Source organism: Diabrotica virgifera, chromosome 5 (assembly GCF_917563875.1).
Source record: "Diabrotica virgifera virgifera chromosome 5, PGI_DIABVI_V3a".
Classification (NCBI taxonomy): domain Eukaryota; kingdom Metazoa; phylum Arthropoda; class Insecta; order Coleoptera; family Chrysomelidae; genus Diabrotica; species Diabrotica virgifera.
This window is the reverse complement of record NC_065447.1, coordinates 53,188,319-53,206,935: the sequence shown is the minus strand read 5'-3', so window position 1 is coordinate 53,206,935 and position 18,617 is coordinate 53,188,319. Positions and strand designations below refer to the sequence as shown.

The following is an 18,617-nucleotide window of genomic DNA, read 5'->3' as shown; positions in this document are numbered from 1 at the left end:
GTAGGGGAACATAAAGTAATACAAATGCTGGTAACATGTAATAATAACAAAAAAATACTAATCACTGCTCTTTACCGACCACCTTCAACGAATGTAGAACATTTCGTGTCACACCTAAAGGAATATCTAGAACAAACAAAATCATGTCATGCGGACTGTCATATTCTGGTTGGAGATATTAATATAAACATATTAGAAAATAATGATAATGCTAATGACTACTTAAATACTCTCTCTGAATACAACTTTAATTCTTTAATAAATAAACCAACAAGACTAAATAACTGTCTGGATCACGTATTTGTAAAATTTAAATCCAAAGATCCAATAAACGATTGCAAGGCAGCTGTTCTAGATACAAATATTACAGATCATAAGGCAACTGTAGTCACTGTGCCACTAAATATTATAAATAATCTACCCAACAGAAAGAAAGAAATATTAAATTACAACAACTTAAAATTGGACATTAAAGATTGTGATTGGACTGAATATTATAACTTAAAAGATATTAATGATTTAACGGAATACTTAATAAAGATATTAACGTCTTACATAAATAAACATACTGACACCATTAAAATAAAACGTTATAATTTTAAAAGAAAAAAATGGATTACAGCAGGATTAGTAAACTCCATCAATAAAAAAAATAAACTATACAAACAACATATAAATATGTCAGGTAACAAAGAGATAAAGGAAACTTATATCAGATACCGTAAACACTTGAATATAGTTATTAAAGCTGCAAAGAATGATTATTTCAGACAAGAAATTATTAAAAATAATAAATGTTCCAAAAATCTGTGGAAAATAGTTAATAACTGTAATAACGAACAAAATAATACCAAAAAGTTCAAAGAAATAGTTACTGAAAATAACCAATCTCTTACGAACATTGATGAGATAGCTGAAGAATTTAATGATTATTTTTCCACAGTCGGAGAAAAATACGCGCAAAAAATAATAAAACCTTTATCTCAACCTCCAAAAAGATGTACTACATTGAATTCCTTCTTTTTAGCAGATGTTAATGAAAATGACATTAAAATTATAATAAACTCACTGAAATCCAACAAAGCGCCAGGAATGGATAACATAAAATCAGAAGTACTAAAAGAACTGGGGCATATTTTAACTCGCCCCATTACACATTTAGTAAATAGCATTTTTGCTGTAGGAAAATGGCCCGAACAGTTAAAGCAAACCGTAGTTGTCCCCATACACAAGAAAGGTGATCCTAAATTAACAAAAAACTATAGACCAATTTCCATAATTAGTTCACTTTGTAAGATTTTAGAAAAAGCTTTAAAGAACCAGCTAGTAAAATACCTAGAAAAATTCAAATTAATATCAAATAAACAGTATGGTTTCAGAGAAGGGTTCTCCACGGAAAATGCCATATCATATCTATCAAATAAAATATATAACATAGTTGATAACAACATACCAACGGCTTGTGTATTCCTAGACTTGGCAAAGGCTTTTGATACAGTAAGTCACACACAATTACTAGATACTCTGATAGACACAGGTATAAGAGGGAAAGCATATAATTTGATGGACAGTTATTTAAAGGACAGGCAACAAGTAGTGAGAATAGAAGGGACACAAAGTAGTACAAGGAACATTAACTTTGGTATACCACAGGGAACGGTATTAGGACCAATTTTATTTATTATATATATAAATAACATACTGACTTTCCAAACTAAAGGCGACATTTTAAGCTTTGCAGATGACACTGCGATCCTATACTCTGCTGACACTTGGACCAATTTAAAGCTTAAAATGGAAAGGGACCTAGGAAATATTATAGATATATTCAGTCATAAACTACTCACGGTAAATATTGAAAAAACACTGTATGTCCCATTTACCAGTTATAAAAGTGGCTTACCCGATTATAACTCGTTAATTATAGGAAATCTGATGATTAACAGTGCAAGTAGTACAAAGTATTTAGGAATTCAGATTGATTCATATCTTCGCTGGGATAAGCACATAAATCAAACTTGCAAAACTTTAAGATGTCTTTTATATAAATTTAGATATCTACAAAGTATACTAGATATTCATCATTTAAAAATTATTTATTTCTCCTTAGTAGAGTCACGTCTAAGGTATGGAATTCTTAGTTGGGGTGGCATTGCAAATACGCACCTAAAGCAAATGAACATTATACAAAGAAAAATATTAAAAATTATTTACAATAAAAAACTAGGGCACAGTACTGACGATCTGTTTATTGAAGCTCAAGTGTTAGATATAAGGCAATTGTTTGTACTTGCAATGTTCACTAATCTATATAAAAATAAACAGTTACTTGTACCACTAGAACACACATACGATACCAGAAGTAGATCTCAGTCCTTTATTAGAACAAACTTAACAAAGAAAATAGTTGGACAAAGAAACTTTGAATACCTTCAAATAAAAATATATAATTTGCTTCCTCAAACATACAAAACCTACTTAATTACTATAAATTCCTTTAAATTAATAAAGTGCATATTTCAGACGTATCTAAAAATAAATATTAGAAAAATGTTTAACCATCTTTTTGAATAAATAAATAATATAAACCTGTAAACCTATAATTAAACACAAAAAAAAAATAAATAAAAAACAAACGCTCAAAAATTGATGAACTTCACTTCATACCATGTTCTTTTTGTTTATATTAATTTGTATTGTTCTTGCATGTAAAAATTTTACTTCTTAAAAAAAATTATTATTATATCCAACACAATAAAATAATTGTTATGTTGTATATCTAACACAACTATACTAAAATGGCCCATGCACAACTTAATTGTTTTAATGGGTTCTATGGTTTGTTTGCGTTGAATACATAACAACATATCTAAAACACATAGATATTATATTGCATCATAATAATTATATATTTTTTTATATGTGTATATTTTTCAAGTGAATAAACGTTATTATTATTATTATTATTATTATTATTTTTGGGGTTCTAGTACAGCTGCTCAATTAGATGTTATTTTTAAATTACAAAAAAGAGCAATAAGGTATCTGTTTGGCCTCAGAAGAACAACACATTGCAGAAGTTACTTCAAAGATCACGGCATTTTAACCCTTACATCTTTATATATTTTAGAAATTGTTTGCTTAATTCGTAAACACATGCATGTCTTTCCAGCAAGGCCTCGTCATAACTACTCCACCAGAAATTCAAATTTTGATGTCTATTTACAGATCCCGTCCTCTGAGTTAGTAAAGAAATCTATATTATATTCCGCAAAAAAACTATACAACCATCTTCCTTTACAACTCAAATCTGCAACATTTCTGCCCAAGTTCCGTAAAATGACAAAAGCTCATCTATCTAAAAGACCATATTATTATTCAGTAGAAGAGTTTCTTAATGACTAACTAAGAAATTAAAGTAATGTACAAGTAACCAAACTTATCTATATTTGGGTGTCACATGCAGCAGCTTAAACTTATTAGTTCCTATGTCTATAAATAGTTTACTTTGTTGTATATTCACTTTGCAATTTCTATAAATTGTTGCAATATATCGATTTTGTTTTTTTTTTCTTTACTTTATTAACTTATATTTTGTATTGATGTATATTTTTTTTTATATTGACGATTTATCAAATTTCAGAAAATTGTATTTGTTATTGTTATTGTTAGATATTATTTATTTATTTTTTCTGACTTTAATTAAGCTTTGTCCATAAAATTTGTATAATTTTCAGTGACAATAAAGCATATTTCTATTCTATTCTATTCTATAAGAGTTCGAGTTCAAATATATACATCCAGTTCTGCTTCCAGCCACGTTGGGTGAAATTCTAACACTTACGAAGTTAAATTACGTGTTATTATATAAATATAATATATGTAGTAATAAATATAAAAATAATTTTTACTAACCGTAAACAAAGTAATTGTTATAAAATGCATTTTCAGCTTGTTTTTTATATAATTCTTTTTCTTTAGTGGACGTTATACCTCAAAGGTATGTTCTTGGAGTTATGGGTTTTTTGGCAACCACTAACACATATGCGCTTAGGGTTGTGATGAATATTGCCATTACACAAATGACTCTCCAACAAGCAGCTACACAGGTGGATCCTAATGCATGTCCCGGTGATGACGGAAGTACAAGTGGTAATAGTACAACTCAAGTAAGTATTGGTTAGTAAAATTCACCATACAATTAATAAAACCACAATTATAGTTAAGTTGAACTATGATATATACATGTGTAGAACTATGGTGTATGTACATACATACACTATGTAGGGTCCTGCCCCGGTACATCGAGCCAGGACCCACTTCGCACTTGTGAGCCCTTCAGATACGTAGACCTCCTACGGCGACTCCATTGTATCACCTCTATCACACGGACTAGGTCTATAAGAACCTGGTCTTCGGCGTGTCTGGGACCCAGGCTACACCGGGCTTCCATGTCTGACAGAATCAGCAGGGATTGCAAATCTGAACTCCTCCTGCCGCCCTTAACGTCCAATCGTTCAGAAATCTCTTCAAGGGCAACTCCCTCACCTAGCTCGGCTGCATAAAGACCGAACTCAAGATCTGCCACATCTGATAAGCCAATGCTGGGCACTTCCAGAGAACATGTGCGGAGTTTTCTTTCTCCTGATCAGATATACGATACCGTGGGGCCTCCGTTAATCCAAGCAGATAAAGGGGCCCTCGGAGTCTATAGTGACGGTTGAGCATACTGACCACAAGGCAGCATTTTCGACGGTCCAGAAGAAAAACTTGGGCTGTAAGACTTTTGGATTGCCACACTATGTATAGCCTAGCCTGTCTCATACCTCCACAACTGGTCCAGGAGTCCTCAAACCTCCGCAAAAGAAGCTCCTTGAGATTACACCGACCAGTACTGATGAGCAACCCAATCACAGATTCGGGTCCTACAGGCAGAGTGGATGAGCTCCGGATGAGCAGGACAACACTCCCATTATAGCCTGTCTCCAAATGTCACAATGACCTATCCGCCCATTCATTATTCATATTCATCGGCCTAGTATCCAGAGCAGTTAATACGATATGCTGTCATTATGGTAACTTAAAAAAAATTTAATTTATTAATAATAATTTAATTATACAAAACTGTATTTACAAAAAATTAGATCTTAGCACAAGTAACACACAGTTCGGATTTCGCAATGGAGGAGACTTTATTCTGCTTAAACATATATTAACGCAACGCTGTTTGGGCGTGAATAAATATGTGCATGCCTGCTTTATAGATTATGAAAAGGCATTTCATAGAGTAAGGCACAGCCAACTCGTGACAATTTTGAAACAAAAACAAATAAACAAAAGAATACTACAATACCTTAGCCACGTCATGAGTAGAACAAAGTACCAGCTTCTGCAGAATATCAGCAGGGAACAATAATGTAGGAAGGCGACGAATATCAAATTGCGCAATCTCAGAGAGTAGTTTAGTTGCTAGTCTAGATAGCTTTTTAGTGCAGCTGTAAACATAATACAAATATTTTGATGATAAATAACCTTCGAAAAAAAAACGGTACATTAAGAAAAAAACTACCCTTGGCTTTGAAACAAATTAATCTTAAAATTAATCTTGTGCGGTATTCATAAACTTATAAGACGATTAGTTCTAAACGTAAGGAAACCTCAGAATATCCGTGATAGAGTATCGAATTATCATCGTGTGATTGCTTGTAGCATTTATAGTTCTTAAGTCTATGAACGAATATATTGTTATTTTTAGATAAATGATCCGGTATATGACTGGAGCGAAAGTACCAAAGGGCTAATTCTTAGTTCGTTTTTCTATGGCTACATAATTACTCATTTACCTGGTGGAATGTTAGCTGAAAAGTTTGGTGGTAAACATATTTTAGGTGTCGGAATTTTAATAGGAGCAATAATGACAGTCTTAACACCTTGGATTCTCACTGCAACTGATGGTAATTGGAAAGTATTGATCCTTACAAGAATTTTTGTTGGATTTGGACAGGTATGTGTAGTATTTATTACTTTATAAAATATATACTTTATACAGGGTGTCCAGAAACTCTACCGAGAAACGAAGACAGGAGATTCCTCAGATAATTTTATGACAATTTAACCCAATTCACCTAGTCCGAAAATGCTTCCTAAGGGAGCTAGAGCTCTTTGAAGATGGCGCCATGTAATTAGTTTTTCTTAAATACCTCCAGAACGCTTCTATTTAGAAAAACGAAAATTGGTATACATATTTACTTTCCTGAAATGAATCGATTCCATCCATTTCGAATTTCTAGTACCGGTCATAGGCGTACGTTTTGGGTAGGGCAACGGTTATTTTATCGCATAACTTTTTTGTCTTCAAGTTTTAAGCATTTTTGATACTAGATTATTAAATTGTGAGGTATTCTAGTACTAAAAGGTACTCTTACTTTAAGTCGATAGGATACACCGTTTTCTAGAAAAATCGATTTGAAAGTTTTTAGTTTTGGGAATTTGAAAAAAAAAGGTAAAAAAAATTAAAAAAAAACCGATGCATTTTACCAACTTAAAGCAAGAGTAACTTTTAGTACTCGAATATCTCATAATTGAATAATCTAGTGTCAAAAATACTTAAAAATTAAAGACAACAAAGGTATGCTTTAAAATAACTGTTGACCTACCCAAAACGGACGCCTATGACCGGTACTAGAAATTCGCCATTAATGAAATCGATTAATCTCTGGAATATAAATAAATGTACCAGTTTTCATCTTTCTAAATAGTTTTTTTTTGTATCTTTTTTTTTTTAATTCAAGGAACGAAAAATTTTCAAATCGATTTTTCTAGCAAACGGTGTATCCTATCGACTTAAACTAAGAGTACCTTTTAGTACTAGAATAACTCACAATTAAATAATTCAGACTCAAGAGTGCTTAAAAATTAAAGACAAAAAAGTTAGGCGATAAAATAGCCGTTTCCCTACTCAAAACGGACGCCTATGAGTTGTACTAGAAATTCGCAATGGATGGAATCGATTCATTTCTGGAAAGTAAATATGTATACCAATTTTAGTTTTTCTAAATAGAAGCGTTCTGGAGGTATTTAAGAAAAACTAATTACATGACGCCATCTTCAAAGAGCTCTAGCTCCCTTAGGAAGTATTTTCGGACTACGTGAATTGGGTTAAATTATCTTAAAATTATCTGAGGAATCTCCTGTCTTCGTTTGTCGGTAGAGTTTCTGGACACCCTGTATAGACAGTTTTTAAAAGATGGATTTGTCAATTTGTTATAGACAACAATTTATGATTGCTTAAACGTTTCGGCTATCGTGCTGTTCAATAATCAAAGGTAATACCACGAGTCCTCTAAATTTTATCGATAATTTTTTTTGTTTTCACGAAAACTTCTTTATTTGGTAAAATTACGAAAACAAACCGAATGATAAAACACGAGTCCGAAGGACGAGTGACTTTATCCATTTCGGTTTGTTTGAGTGATTTTACCCTAAATAAAGAAGTTTAAGTATGAAAACGAAAAAATTTATCAAGCAAAATTTAGAGGACGAGTGGTATTTGAAAAGATTATTTTGTGAACCAATATGTATTATTAGTAAATACGGGCATCTGTGAAATATTTTTAAGACAACTAGAATCAATGTCTTAAGTAGGTTATAGATAAATTATTTTATGATTTAAAAATGAACCAATTTATTTATTAAATTGTTAATACATAAAAACTGTTTAAATCGAAAATGAACAATTATTAAAAACACAATTTTTATAACTAATATGAGATTTTCCAATGTCGTTCGTAACGTATTATGTGAAATTTAGGGTAGGTACCTTAAGTTTTATCAGGGAAGAGACTGTTTTATCAAGGAAGAGGCTGTTTTATCAGTATTACACTCAATGATTGGCTAGAACGACGCGTGGTGATTGGCTGAAAAAGCAAAAACGTCAGAATTTGACAGGTGAAAAAAATAATCACCTTAAATATATAAACATTACTTATAGTCCATTGAAATGTTACATTCAGTGTGCATTTCTTAGAGGAGTCAATTTTATTTTTTTAATGTCTAGGGAGGCTTAATAGAAGCTTAAGTTCAAGTTTTTGGGGTTGAGGCCCTTGTCCCCCGGCCGCCATCTTGGAAAAAGAGGTGCAAAGGGCTTTCGCGCCGTATCTCGTAAACTAGCTACCCTACAGAAAATTTAGTTTCACATAAAATGAAGCAAATTAAATTTTCTACAATTTTATGTCTATTACTTTTTATGGTAAAGTGACCAACAAAAAAGTTATAAACAAAAATAAGAGAAAATTTTGTAAGAAATTTCCTTTTGGAGGTTATAACTTTTTTTACGTTCATTTCACAACAAAATAACATCATAGCGATTTTGTAGAGGATTTTTCAATAAACAATTTTCACTATAAAGTTGTTTAATTTTATTTATTATCTAGGTTTTACAGCGCTCCAAACTTGACCAGATTCTCTAATTCTCATAGAAAAATAATGTCAATAATAATCTTTTCTATCATATAGAATAATGCTTTTCTATCTATAGATAGAAATTCCATTTCAAATCACTCAATTTTGGAGCAAAAAAAATTTTGGACCTCCGATTTGTCTGAAAATTGGTATATAGCTTCTACGGGACGTAAAAATAAGATATTTAAGGTCAAAAAATTTTCTTTTTTTTTTTTTCTCAAAATGTTATTTTATGCGATTTTACAGTGATTTGGTGTTTATTTATACAAATTTGCATTTTCTATCGTAAAGTATCAATGGAAAACATAATATTTTAATAGAAGGGACTCAAAAATGTCATTATGTGGCATTATAATAACTTACTTTGATTCAAAACAAGCTTTTGATCAAATTTTATAGTGTAGAAAACGTTAAAATACCGTTTTTTACATTTTTCTCCATTCCCAAAATACATCATAATCGATTTGGCTGAAAATTTGCCCACAGATAGACAAAACATAGGACTTTAAGTGGTGAGAAGGATTTGAATGATATTATAATACTAAAAAAGTTAGATGCAATATTATAGTCAAAAATATAGGCGTCTACTGTAAGTACAATTAACTCGAAAATATCGACCTCACGACAAAAATTGTTAAAAAGAAATTGTAATAATTGTAAATACAATTTATTTGTAACAATTTCAGTTCCTACCATTTTTGTCGAAAATTTAAAAATGGCGGAGATATTGAGCAAAACAGGTTCTCCTTTAAAATCAAGATGGCTGCTAACGTAACGGAGGAATTCATTCGTGATTTTAAATTTAGGCTACTATTGACTCCCCTAAAGATCAGAAAAATAAAATTTTGGGCAGCTCGGCATTCAAGGTCAAATGCTATCCCGACTGGGCTAATATATACTTTTGAGTCTGATATTACTGCATGTAACTTTTTTGGTATTGTAATATAATTCAAATCCTTCTAACCACTTAAAGTCCTATCTTTTGGCTATCTGTGGGCAAATTTTCAGCCAAATCGATGATAATGTATTTTGGGAATGGAGGAATTTTAACGTTTTTTACACTATAAAATTTGATCAAAAACTTGTTTTGATTCAAAATAACTTGTTATAATGCCATATAATGACATTTTTGAGTCCCTTCTATTACAATATTATGTTTTTCATCGATACTTTACGACAGAAAATGCAAATTTGTTTAAATAAACACCAAATCACTGTAAAATCGCATAAAATAACATTTTGAGAAAAAAGAAGAAGAAGATTTTTTGACCTTAAATATCTTATTTTTACGTCCCGCAGAAGCTATATACCAATTTTCGGACAAATCGGAGATCCAAAATTTTTTGCCTGAGTGATTTGACATGGAATGTACCCTATATATTAGACGAGCGGCATTAACCGTTATGCCAACCACGAAAATCAAATTTAAGGTGAATGATCAATTTTGGTCTATTTTTATGTTTTCGAGGTCGCTGAATCCGAATGTGAAGTTTATTTTTATCTAGAGTTGGTGGAACATGTTAAAAAAATAAATTTTATACAAAAATGCCAAAAATCAATTTTGATGATTTTTCAAATTTACCTCGCTGTATCTTTGGTCGCTGTAAATATTTCCTTTTAAAATTTTACTTTGTCATTTTTGAAGTATGTAGGTAACAATGAAATTTGTCCAAAATGTTTAAACACATTAAAAAAGGAGTTGTTAATTTATTAACATTTTGTCATCATATTTCGTTAGTTTCATGTTTACTTAAAAAAGTTGAGTGAAAAACTTTTTAGTTTGTAATTTTAACCAACACAACAATAAAATATAGTTCATAAAGAAGTTTTTTGGAAAATTTTAAGTCAAAATATATAATAGGAAAAAAGTTGTTACTTCATATACAAGCGGCACACTCCAAAAAACGCTTATATCTCGAGATCCTGACCACGGTGTGGTGAATGGCTAATTTTTATCATACTTTATGATTTTGATATCAAAAATCGTTTTTTTGCTTAAGTTTTGCTTAAGAATTTTGCATTTTGCGGTTGCATCATTCTTCTGAAGAGGAGAATTTGTCCTCAAACAACTTCTTGGGCCTTTTCTATATATGCTTAGAGTTATAAGTTTTATAGTGGGAATAAAGGTCAAAAAGAGATTAATAATAGCATAGGAATGTTAAAATCATAATAAATTGTATGAATAAAAAATATATATAGATAGAAAAGTAAGCCTAACTTTTGTTTTTATTGTATCCCTATGAGCATTCGAGAATCTGGTCAAGTTTTCGAGCGCTGTAAAACCTATATAAATAAATAGAATTAAACAACTTTATAGTGGAAATTGTTCACTGAAAAATCCTCTACAAAATTGCTATAATGTTATTTTATTTTAAAATGAACTGAAAAAAAGTTATAACATCCAAAAGGAAACTTGTTAAAAAAAATTTACATATTTTTGGTTATATCATTTTTGTTGGTCACTTGACGATAAAAAGTAATAGAAACAAAATTATGGAAAATTTAATTTTCTACATTTTATGTTTAATTAGATTTTCCGTAGGATTGGTAGTTTACGAGATTTAGCGCGAAACCCCTTTGCACCCCATTTCCAAGATGGCGACCGGGGGACAAGGATGGCGACCCCAAAAACTTGAACTTAAGCTTCTACTGATCCCCCCTATACATTAAAGAAATAAAATTGACTCCTCTAAGAAATACAAGGTACGGCCTAAAAAATGTAACATTTTAATGGACTATTAATAGTTATTTATGATATAAGTGTTAAAAGTACACGTTTAAGGCACGCATATGAAAGTTTGCAGAATGAGCGATAGCGAGTTCTGCAATTCATATGAGTGCCTTAAAAATGTACTTTTTAACACGCATATCATACAATATTTTTTCTACAAACGCAATTACAGGACAATATCTACAAAAACTTTTACTTGAACGTGACTGACATTCCATTTTTATATTTTTTTGAAATTACATCAAAATTGTCTATACGGTCAATACGAACTGCAGTGCCTTAAAAATATTTTAAAGCACTAGTGCCTTAAAGTAGCATTTTTAACGCTCGTATGGAGTGTTAAAAATTGCATTTTGAACACAGAATGAGCGATAGCGAGTTCTGCAATTCACATGAGTGCCTTAAAAATGTACTTTTTAACAGGCATAGCATACAATATTTTTTCTACAAACGTAATTACAAGACAATATCTACAAGAACTTTTAATTGAACTTGACTGACACTCCATTTTTATATTTTTTTGACATTACATCAAAATTGTCTATACGGTCAATACGAATTGCAGTGCAATAAAATTTTTAAAGCACTAGTGCCTTAAAGTAGCATTTTTAACGCTCGTATGGAGTGCTAAAAATTGCATTTTTAACACGGTTGTAGAAAAATACCATTTATATCAAATTCAAAAGCATGGTTAATTTCTTAAAGAGAAGATTTTCTTTGAGTGTACAGATTTTAGAAAACTATCAGAACTGCAAAAATGATGCATATTGGAGATGATTCACAAAAAGAAAAATCAAAATTGTATCAATAACAAGACCGATACCAGGGATCGCAATAATAAATGTCACAATTTATTAAGTTGAGTTGTACGTAAATGCACCTTTGGCAAATATTTTAAATACGACCATGAGGCAGTTGTAGTTTTCAAGTATCCACCATGTCTTCTTAGGGTAAAATATCTCTTTTGAATTCCATCGCAAACTAGCAAATAGTGCAGGTATAAATATAAATTGTCTTTAAGCGATGTCTAACAGAGCTGTGGCTTGGTTATTATACGGTTAAGAGCAAACAGTAGCGATCAACAGGCAGCAACAAACGCGGTCCAAGATTGCGAAAGTTCTGAGAACTTTCAAAAGTGAGGCAACAGTGCGTCGGTAATTCGACACTGACAGTGACGTTTATACTTATACTATCAAAAACAATAATTTTTATACACGACATAGACGCGAAATGTTGCCAAGTAAGTGACGTTCGATTTCTTGTTATAAAAAATCGATTTTTAGTAGTTCCAATGTGACACAAAATCTAGGCACGGGATAAAAAAGTTTATTTGAAGAAAGTGTATTTTTTGTTTTTTTTTAATGGCGGTACAGGTTCCTTTTTACAATATTTTATTTAGTTATAGAGTAATTTCCACATACTAACATATTTCTGAAATTGGGCTCTGTACCGCAATTCTTTATTATATTACGAATATGTGTGCCAAATATCTCGACAAAATATTCAAAATTACAGCCGCGATCTTGGAACGCGTTTGTTGCTACCTGTTGATCGCTACTGTGTGCTCTTAATATTATGTTCATTAATATTTTTTGCACGATTGATCATTTTTTACTGTTTACCGTGACAGATTTTACGTCAGTAGGTGACATTTTCTAGCAACTCGACGATAAGTAATCCAACTCGACGGTAAGTACTCCAACTCGACGGTAAGTAATTCACTTACCGTCGAGTTAAAAAATCTTTTAATTTTAATTTATTTTTTGAAATAATAAAGAAAACTAACGAATTGTTTATTAATATTGAAACTTATGGTACAATTTGTTAAATTATTTAATGAAATCCCACTTGTTTGGGCTGTGGTTTCACTTCTAACAGAAACTCCTGCAGAATCGCATACATTAGTAGTATCCAACATTTTTTTCTCTTCAAATACGCGATCAAAGTTGAAAACTTGGAAATATCAATGTCATCATAAAGAAAAACGGTGGATTTAATCATTGAATATTCTGCCCAGAGGCTTCCAGAAGCTTTCAACTGCATATGTCTTTGAACGAAATATGCCAATAGAGTCTTTTCTTCGATTATTAAATTCTTGCCTTCGCACCATTTTTTAAAACTTTGGTAGGTATTTTGATAACGGATTTTGGATTTTTCGGCAATAATTGCGGAACACCCTTCTTCCCAAGCCCGTTCAATTTCTTCAAATTCACTTTCGCTCATATTTTAATATATACAGTTGAGTCCGCGAGTCTTTACCCGTGCGTCATCATTTAAAGCATACGAAATAAGTCGGAAATATATTTCACACAACAACAACTGACAGAAAGTGGCTACTGTTCCGATTACAGGTTTTATTATAAAATTTGACGTTATCAAATAATATATAGAATGTCAAATGTAAGTTTTGCTTCAAAATTTTTGTGCAGAATTACAGCTACATTTGAAGTAGCTTAATAAATTCTTATATTATTATTGATTTATAAATAAATAAACAATTTATAAAAAAATTCAGTAACATATTTTATTTTTGTTATTTTATTCACTTTGACGGAAATCTAAACACAATCATTTCTTTACTGTTTGAATGACGTTTAGTCCAGAAAGCCACTGCGCATCCGCTAGGAAAAATATTCTAATTCGGATTTTTTGCACAATCTTACTCAAAAAGGACTCCTTTTAACAAATTTGCATGTTGCCAGGACCAAAAGGTGGTCACAAATGTTTTAAACGCTTTTTTTTTGTTTTTTTCCTAAAATTATTTTTTTGCATGAAAAAAAGTTTTTTTTAGGTTTTTTGGATCATTCTAAACAGAAAAGGTCTTTAATGACTTTTCTCTAAAAATGATAGTTTTTTACATATAAGCGATTAAAACTTGAAAAATTGCGAAATCGGCCATTTTTAACGCTCAAAAACTATGTGAAAAACTGAAAATTTGAATGTTGTCAAGGTAGACAGATATTCTTTAAACATCGATTGATGAAATCCCGATGAGTTTTTTGCAGTACAATATTCAAAACGCCTTTGTTTTTTAATTGCTAATCAAGCGTGCGCGACACTATTTTCCACCGACAGAATGGTGCAAATGAAAGGAATAAATTCGTTATGTCGTAAACCGCCGACTTTAAGGAAAAATCCCTTAACAGGTCGATTTTTATTTTTAAGTTATGATATTGTGGCGTATATCGTATACTACTGACGTCATCCGTCTGGGCGTGATGACGTAATCGATTATTTTTTTAAATGAGAATAGGGGTCGTGTGGTAGCTCATTTGAAAGGTTCTTCAATTCTCTATTCAGTAATGTAAACATTTACATAATTATTTATACAGGGTGTCCTTCTACTTTTTTTTGTCAAATAATTTAATTTAATAAAAACTTTTTGGACACCCTGTATAAATAATTATGTAAGTGTTTATATTACTGAATAGAGAATTGAAAAACCTTTCAAATGAGCTAGCATACGACCCCTATTCTTGTTTAAAAAAATTATCGATTACGTAATCACGTCCAGATGGATGACGTCACTAGTATACCATATATGCCACAATATCATAACTTAAAAATAAAATCGACCTGTTTCGGGATTTTTTCTTAAAGTCGCCGGTTTACGAAATAACGAATTTATTTGCACCATACTGTCGGTGGAAAATAGTGTCGCGCACGCTTAATTAGCACTTAAAAAACAAAGGCGTTTTGAATGTTGTATTGCAAAAAACTCATCGGGATTTCATCAATCGATGTTTAAAGAATATCTGCCTACTTTGGGAACATTCAAATTTTCAGTTTTTCACATAGTTTTTGAGCGTTAAAAATGGCCGATTTCGCAATTTTTCAATTTTTAATCGCTAATATGTCAAAAACTATCATTTTTAGAGAAAAGTCACTAAAGACCTTTTCTGTTTGGAATGATCCAAAAAACCTAAAAAAACTTTTTTTCATGAAAAAAAATAATTTTAGGAAAAAAAAACAAAAAAAAAAACGTTTAAAAAATTTGTGACCACCTTTTGGTTCTGGCAACATGCAAATTTGTTAAAAGGAGTCCTTTTTGAGTAAGATTGTGCAAAAAATCCGAATTAGAATATTTTTCCTAGCGGATGCGCAGTGGCTTTCTGGACTAGTTAGCTTTGTATGTTTTAAATATTAATTGGCAAAATATAATTATTTACCTTAAAATTTCAAAGCCCAATATAAAATTAGTTGTGAAAACAACTGTTTGTGTAATAGAAAGAAACTTCAAAACGCAAAAATTCGACAAAAACCGCAAAAAATTCAACTGATTGACAGCCACAAAAGTAAACAAAGCAGAAACGTCAAACAAATTGTGCTTAAAATATGAAAACATACCGAATCGTCTTTTTGTGTACCTATCTCTTTTCAATGCACTGAGTCTAGATGGTTCATAAAAATAACATGTGTTGTTACTTAATAACAAACGGCAGCTGGTTTGTCATGAGTTTCATGCGTGGAAGAGAATGATGCTAGATAAAAAGTATGTGTTTTATCTCTTCAGGTATTAATGACGCACGGGTAAAGACTGGCGGACTCAACTGTAATAATCAAAATTGTACTTAAAATTATTGACAACTAAATAAAAACTTAATTCTCCATTGTTGGTATGCACCCTAGTTACTACCTAACAACCAAAGTATCTATCTTGATACAATGAATGAAACTAGTCAATATGACGAAAATGTTTAATTTTATAATTTATAATGGTATCAATCGTGCAAAAAACGTTATAAGCATGTCGAACGTTAAGGGTAACCAATCTCAGACAATAATTGGAGTCGACGCTCCGCTCCTCCTCCAAACAATTGTCTTCGATCGGTATAAAACCCTTACCGTTCTCCATACTTAACATACTATAACACAGATAAGTAAATATCATGAAGTCCATGCGTTAAAGCTGTCAGAGATTAGCATCAAAAAATAAAATGTGTGATAATAATGAAACACAAGCCGCCAAAAAATGTTGATTTTTATACATTATTTTTATCAAGTTCAAGTACAATTGACAATATAATATTAAAATTTCTTATTGTTAACTTTTATATGAATTAAATGCCATACATGACGTATGAAAAGATTAATTTTTACTCCAAATAATTATATTATTTCAAATTATACCTATTAAATTTTTTTTAATATGTTTTTTGCTAATAAATTTAATGATTGACCAACACGTGAACATGCAATATACAATATGGTGCACATGAAAGGAATAAATTCGTTATTTCGTAAACTGGCGACTTTATGAAAAAATCCCGAAGCAGGTGGATTTTTATTTTTAAATTAGGTACAATATTTTGGCATATATGTCATACTAGTGACGTCATCCATCTGGGCGTGATGACGTAATCGATGATTTTTTTAAATAAGGATAGGGGTCTTGTGTTCGCTCTTTGTAAAGGTTATTTAATTCTCTATTCAGTAATATAAACATCTGCATAATTATTTATACAGGGTGTCCAAAAAATTAATTTTTTAAATTAAATTATTTGACAAAAAGAAAGAAGAATTAATGTAATTTATTTAATTCAAAGTACATTTAACTGTTATCCAAAAACCGAAAAAAATATTTATTTCACAAATAAACATTACTTTTCTATTAAATTCAAAGTTCAAGCCAGCTCCCGCCAGCCATATCCCCCTTGGAAGTTTGAACATGTAATTTAAGCGAAATGCAACGTTTGTTCGTAAAATAAAATTTTCCGATTTGTGACAGCTGTAAAATTTATTTTCAATTAAATAAATTACATAAATACTTCTTTGTTTTTGTCAAATCATTTAATTTAAACAATTTTTTTGGACACCCTGTATAAATGTTTAAATGTTTATATTACTGAATATATAATTAAATAACCTTTCAAATGAGCTATCACACGACCCCTATTCTTATTTAAAAAAATCATCGATTACGGCATAATGCCCAGATGGATGACGTCACTAGTATGCCGTATATGCAGAAATATCATAATTTAAAAATAAAAATTGACCTGTTTCGGGACTGTTCATTAAAGTCACCGGTTTACGAAATAACGAATTTATTCCTTTAATTTGCACCATACTGTATAATTGACATATGGATTCTCCATATCCAAGTCCCAAACAGATATTATCTTGCCTTGAGATATGTTAATTGTAATTGCGAAAGCTGATCAAATAGGGAATTGAAGCCTTTTGAATGATATGCTATCTGAGGGTATCATTGGGATACGTGTCAAAAGAACTTTAAATCTTGCGTTAAAGACGCGGGACCTGGAATATTCAATAAAAATATTCGCAAAAAATATTCACATTGTTTGGGATGTTCTGTGTAAAGCAGTCTCAATGTTTTAGTTTTGAATACGCAAGCAATTATTGGATGTGGTTTTTCTTGCATACGTAGCTTCCAGTGAAATGTCTATGCTTACCACATTTTAGCGTACCACATTACGGATAGCTCTGAGCGATCCATATTATACTACGGGATGGACACGTGGGCACTGAAAAAAATGAACGAGAGGAGACTTCGAGATGTGGATCTAACGAAGAGTACTGAAGATCTCATAAACACATAGAATAACCAACGTACAGGTAATGAGACCTACGCATAAGGAAAGAGAAGTACTTCTAATAATTAAGAGTAGAAAACTGAGATATATGGGACATGTGATGAGAGGAGATAAATATCTAATACTCCGGATTATTATGCAAGGAAACATCCAGAAAAAAAGATCCATACAAAGCAGACCTAAGTCATGGCTGAAAAACCTTAGGTAATGGTATGGATGTAACTACAAGGAATTATTTAACAAGGGTCTCTAAAGTAAAAACCCTTCTGATGATTGCCAACCTTCGAAGTTGAGACGGCGACTAGAGAATAAATAAAAGGACTTTATCCCCTCTACAAGTATGTGTAAAAGTATCTTGTTGCAGTGCGTAATGAAAGCAATTGTGCTATAGTTGCTCTATATATATCTTTCGCTTTCTTGTTGTGTATGGGGATATAGAGTGATTTTGTCCAATCTTCAGGCGATTTACCTATCTTCATCACTCTTTGTGGGTTTGTGACAATTGGTGTTTAATATCTTAAACCATATCTTATTTAAATTAAACATGCTACAAGAAAACAGATTCAGAACAGTTTTCTGTTTGCTGATTTTTAAATTTTGGTGCATTACTCTATTCTAAAAAATGGTGGAGGCAATTACAACATTTTTCTCAATCTACATCCGTGTATTTCATTATCAACTTATTTGTCCTACCAGCCCCGTTTCAGAAAAAATCCTTAGCATCCCCTGGTAATACATATATTTTTTAAAATATTAACAGCTATTAAACAGAAATCCGTAATTAACTTTATGCTTACCTAATTATTGTTGTACACCTCTTTTTCTATCACCTTTTACCTAAAACGCGTGGTAGATATTTGATCTGAGTC

General features: G+C 31.2%; 1 protein-coding gene across 1 annotated transcript in view; it reads left to right on the top strand.

Annotated features, from left to right (window-relative positions):
- The window catches only part of LOC126885734 (putative inorganic phosphate cotransporter), a 102,071-nt gene that overhangs the window by 43,759 nt on the left and 39,695 nt on the right, over positions 1 to 18,617 (top strand). Inside the window, exons 2-3 of the mRNA XM_050652509.1 lie at positions 3,982 to 4,169; positions 5,756 to 6,004. Coding sequence (XP_050508466.1) covers positions 3,982 to 4,169; positions 5,756 to 6,004 — 437 coding nt within the window. The remainder of the gene's footprint in view (positions 1 to 3,981; positions 4,170 to 5,755; positions 6,005 to 18,617) is intronic.